Source organism: Eriocheir sinensis, unplaced genomic scaffold (assembly GCF_024679095.1).
Source record: "Eriocheir sinensis breed Jianghai 21 unplaced genomic scaffold, ASM2467909v1 Scaffold103, whole genome shotgun sequence".
NCBI classification, from domain to species: Eukaryota; Metazoa; Arthropoda; class Malacostraca; order Decapoda; family Varunidae; genus Eriocheir; species Eriocheir sinensis.
The window spans coordinates 10,001-15,000 of NW_026110330.1; the positions used below are offsets into that span (position 1 = coordinate 10,001).

The 5,000-nt window shown below is 45.6% G+C and overlaps 2 protein-coding genes across 2 annotated transcripts in view; one reads left to right on the forward strand and one right to left on the reverse strand.

Annotated features, from left to right (window-relative positions):
- The window catches only part of LOC126988992 (uncharacterized), a 4,765-nt gene extending 433 nt beyond the window's left edge, over positions 1-4,332 (reverse strand). Inside the window, exons 1-5 of the mRNA XM_050847457.1 lie at positions 4,196-4,332; positions 3,203-3,463; positions 3,006-3,112; positions 2,485-2,657; positions 799-925 (exon numbers count right to left, since the gene is read on the reverse strand). Coding sequence (XP_050703414.1) covers positions 799-925; positions 2,485-2,657; positions 3,006-3,112; positions 3,203-3,456 — 661 coding nt within the window. The 5' untranslated portion in view covers positions 3,457-3,463; positions 4,196-4,332. The remainder of the gene's footprint in view (positions 1-798; positions 926-2,484; positions 2,658-3,005; positions 3,113-3,202; positions 3,464-4,195) is intronic.
- Positions 4,333-4,727: 395 nt separating this feature from the next.
- Positions 4,728-5,000, forward strand: part of LOC126988993 (transcriptional adapter 2-alpha-like) — a 1,831-nt gene continuing 1,558 nt past the window's right edge. The window contains exon 1 of the mRNA XM_050847458.1: positions 4,728-4,898. Coding sequence (XP_050703415.1) covers positions 4,832-4,898 — 67 coding nt within the window. The 5' untranslated portion in view covers positions 4,728-4,831. The remainder of the gene's footprint in view (positions 4,899-5,000) is intronic.

The following is a 5,000-nucleotide window of genomic DNA, read 5'->3' on the forward strand; positions in this document are numbered from 1 at the left end:
AGAAGAAGGAGAGAGAGAGAGAGGAAGGAAATGGAGGAGGAGGAGGAAGAGGAGGAGGAGAGAGGAAGGAAGAGAATGGTGGAGGAATGAGGGAAAGAAGGAAGAGGAAGGAAGGGAAGGAAGGAAAGGAAGAGGAGGAGGAGGAGAGGGGAAGGGGAAGGAGGAGGAGGAGGAGGAAGAGGAGAGGAAGAGGGCGTTGAATGTTGGTTATAGAAAGGAGGAGGAGAAGGACGGAGAGAGAGAGAGAGGAAGGGAATGGAAGAGGAGGAGGAGGAGGAGGAGGAAGAGGAGAATGATGTAAGAGGGATAAGGAAGAGAAGGAAGAGGAAGAAATGGGAAGAGGAGGAGAGAGGAAGGGAGTGGAGGGAGAGAGGAAGAAGAGGAGACAGAGAAAAGGAAGGAGGAGGAGGAGGAGAGGAAGAGAGGAGGAAGAAGAGGAGGAGAAGACAGAGGAAGGAGGGAAAGAGAGAGAGAGAGAGAGAGAGAGAGAGAGAGAGAGAGAGAGAGAGAGAGAGAGAGAGAGAGAGAGAGAGAGAGAGAGAGAGAGAGAGAGAGAGAGAGAGAGAGAGAGAGAGAGAGAGTGAGAGAGAGAGAGAGAGAGAGAGAGAGAGAGAGAGAGAGAGAGAGAGAGAGAGAGAGAGAGAGAGAGAGATCATTAGTGCATTCTACTAACATATGTATCACTAACAGCATTTTTTAGTATGTTACAAATTCACAAAGTCTCCTTCCTATCTATGTATCTCTATGTATGACCATTATCACACATCATTGCATGTATCAAATCCCTCCCTCCCTTACCTGCTAGATGTTGCCACCCCCTGAAGGAGGCCGAGGCGCTGAGATACAGACCAAACCACAGCAGGATCTCGCCGAAATAGTTGGGGTGACGCGACACAGACCACAGACCGCTGCTGATGAACTTGCCCTGGGGGGGGAGGGGGGTTAGGAAGGGTGATGTTTTGAGTCACACGAAACTAACTTGCCCTGGGGGGGGGGAGGGGAGGTTAGGAAGGGTGATGTTTTGAGAAATACCAAACTAACTTCTGCTCTGTCCTGTCTCTGTCTTGTACTAACATTTAAACCTCCTACAAATCACTAAGAGATAATATATACAGGTTGAAAACAAGTATAAAAACAACCACATATCTTATACTAACATTCAAACCTCCTACAAATCACTAAGAGATAATATATACAGGTTGAAAACAAGTATAAAAACAACCACATACCTTGTACTAACATTGAAACCTCCCACAAATCCCTAAGAGATAATATATACAGGTTGAAAACAAGTATAAAAACAGCCACATATCTTATACTACATTCAAACCTCCTACAAATCCCAAAGAGAGAATATACAGGTTGAAAACAAGTATAAAAACAGCCATATATCTTGTACTAACATTCAAACCTCCTACAAATCCCAAAGAGAGAATATACAGGTTGAAAACAAGTATAAAAACAACCACATATCTTATACTAACATTTAAACCTCCTACAAATCACTAAGAGATAATATATACAGGTTGAAAACAAGTATAAAAACAGCCACATATCTTATACTAACATTCAAACCTCCTACAAATCCCTAAGAGAGAATATACAGGTTGAAAACAAGTATGAAAACAGCCACATATCTTACACTAACATTCAAACCTCCTAGAAATCCCAAAGAGAGAATATACAGGTTGAAAACAAGTATGAAAACAGCCACATATCTTACACTAACATTCAAACCTCCTAGAAATCCCAAAGAGAGAATATACAGGTTGAAAACAAGTATGAAAACAATACATATCTTAAACTAACATTCAAACCTCCTAGAAATCCCAAAGAGAGAATATACAGGTTGAAAACAAGTATAAAAACAGCCACATGTCTTGTACTAACATTCAAACCTCCTACAAATCCCAAAGAGAGAATATACAGGTTGAAAACAAGTATAAAAACAGCCACATGTCTTGTACTAACATTCAAACCTCCTACAAATCCCAAAGAGAGAATATACAGGTTGAAAACAAGTATAAAAACAGCCACATAAACTCAAACTCTGTCAAATGGAACAAGGAAACACAAACACTATGAAGCAATACGTTCCAGCAAGGTCAAGTGATGTTAGCTGATGTGAGTGACGCCAGGCTTCATGGGCTCAGATTGTTACGCTGGGCAAGGCAAGTCTAGGTACTTCTAGGCAAGGTAAGGCAAGGTAAGGTAAGGTACAGCAAGGTAGGCTCAGGTACTTCTAGGTAAGGTAAGGTAAGGTAAGGTAGGCTCAGGTACTTCTAGGTAAGGTAAGGTAGGCTCAGGTACTCCTAGGTAAGACAAGGCAAGGTAGGCTCAGGTACTCCTAGGTAAGACAAGGCAAGGTAGGCTCAGGTACTCCTAGGTAAGACAAGGCAAGGTAGGCTCAGGTACTCCTAGGTAAGGTAAGGCAAGGTAATACCCCCCACATCCCCCTCCCAGCCTCCTCCTCCCCCCCCTCACCTCATTGGCCGCGTCCCTCCTGAACACAGTCTTCTGGTAGTCCGCCACCACCTCCACCAGGAAGCCCACCGCCCACAGGCTCCACCCAGCGTAGTCCCTCATTCCTAGTGGGGGCTGGCGGGTGGCATTGACCCCCATCAGGCTGGGGAGGAGTGTGAAGAACACCCACAGGCCTGGGGAGATGGGGAGAAGGTGAGGAGGTGGGGAGGGGAGTGAAGGGAAGGGAAGGGAAGGGATAGGAAGGGAAAGAAAGAGATAGGAAGGGAAGGGAAGGGAAAAGAAGGGAAAGGAAGAGAGAGGAAGGGAAGGAAAGGGAAGGAAAAAGAAGGAAAAGAAAAAGGAAGGGGAAGAAGAGGAAAAAAAAACAGGAGAATGAAAAAAAAAAAAAAATGAAAATACAAGAATTAAACAAGAGCAGGAAAACAAGAAGAAGAACAACATGAAATAAAAACATAACAACAACAACAACAACAATAATAATAATAATAATAATAATAATAATAATAGCAATATCCCGTCACCTTGCATGGTCCAGAAAACAAAGAGGCGGAAAGGCTCCTCCACGGCTGTCCTGAAGCGCCTGTCTCCCCCGCTCCTCAGAACACGGGTGAACAGGAACAGACCCAACCTGCCGGGCACCAGTACCACCGTTAACACACACACACACACACACACACACACACACACACACACAAAAGCGTACACACATGAGCGTTACCTGAGGGCCCAGAGACACACACAGCCTGTCTGTATGGCCTGCCTGGGGTGGCCTCTTCCATGGTGCCTGTAGTTAAGGTAGGCCAGCAGGATGAAGGTGCTTGACCCCGCAAGGTCATAGAACTTCTCTGTCCTCAGCACAGCCGCCACCGCCCACAGCGCCCACTGAATGCCCAAGTCCACAGCCGCCAGTTGCTGTAGGGAGCCTGGAGCCGCCAGCCACCCCCAGGCCGCCTCCAGGGTAGAGGACGCCATCCCCAGACTGGGAGAGGAGGAGGAGGAGGAGGAGGAAGATTAAAATATCGTGTAACAGAAGGAGAAGAAGAGGAGGAGGAGGAGGAGGAAGATTAAAATATCGTATAACAGAAGGAGAAGAAGAGGAGAGAGAAAAGAGGAGGAGGAGGAGGGAGAAAGGAGGAGGAGGAGAAGAAGAGGAGGAGGAGAAGAAGAGGAGGAGGAGGGAGAAAGAAGGAGGAGGAGGAAGAGGAGCAGGAGGAGGAAGATTAAAATATTATACAACTAATCTAACTTATTATCAGAAGAGGAGGAGGAAGAGGAGAAGAAGAAGAGGAGGAGGAGGAAGAGAAGGAGAAGAAAGAGAAAGAAAGGAAGAGGAGGAGGAGGAAAGAGAGGAAGAAAGAGGAAGAGGAGGAGGAAGAACAAGGAGGAAAAGGAAGAGGAGGAAGAAGAGGAAGAGAAGGAAAAAGAAAAAAAATAAACAATATAAAAATACATTAAAATTACCCACATTCTTACCTTAAAATCCCTTCCCTTCCCTTTCCCTTCCCTTCCCTTTCCCTTCCTTTCCCTTCCCTTCCGTTTCCTTCCCTTCCCTTCCCTTCCCTCCCCTTTCCTTCCTTTCCCTTCCCTTCCTTTCCCTTCCCTTCCGTTTCCTTCCCTTCCTTTCCCTTCCCTTCCTTTCCCCTTCCTTTCCCTTCCTTCCCCATCTCCCCACAGCTTCCCCATTTACCCCACACCCTCCCCATTCCCTTACCTGGACGGAAATAGGAGAAATAGGCCTAAAAAAGCTAAAATTAGGCCAGTACGGTGACCAAGATAAGGGCACTCATAGAGATAGCTTCCTCTTCTTCTTCTCGTGGCCTGCCTATCAGTAATTCATTATATAACTTGATTTAGGGTCATTTGAAGGTATTTAAGGTCATTAGGGGAAAGAAAATTGACGATGAAGATAGTAAGAAGAAGAAGGAGGAGGAAGGGAAGGAGGAGATATATAATTAGAAGATAAAATATATAAAAAAAAAACGGGATATTAATAGTAACCCCGATGAAAAGACTGTATCTTGGTCTTGGTCTGAGTAATGTAAACAAAGCCTTTAGGAAGAGACCCATGACCATTTTAAGGCCAGTAGAAGAAAGGAAGAGAAGAAGGAGAAGGAGAAAGATGAGAAGAAGAAGGAGGGAGAAAGATAAGAAGGAGGAGGAGCAGCATAGATACAAAATAAAATAAATAAAAGCAATTAATATAGTAACCCCGATAAAAAGGCTGCATCTTGGTCTCGGTCTGGGTCTGGGGAATGTAAACAAAGCCTCGACGGCGTGCATTGGGGCCGAAGGTGGAGGAAGAGAGCCCATTTTCCATATATAAGGCCATTATCTCCTCTATTTAAGCATGGCGGAGGCTCAGTCAGGGCACGAGGCCACGGAGGAGGATGCCACGGAGCTACAATTCCCTAAAGGTGAGGAGAAGGGAAGGGAAGGGAAAGGGAGGGTAGAGAAGGAAAGGGGAAGGAAGGGAGGGAAGAGAATGGTAGGCAAGGGAAAGGAAGGGAAGAGAAGGG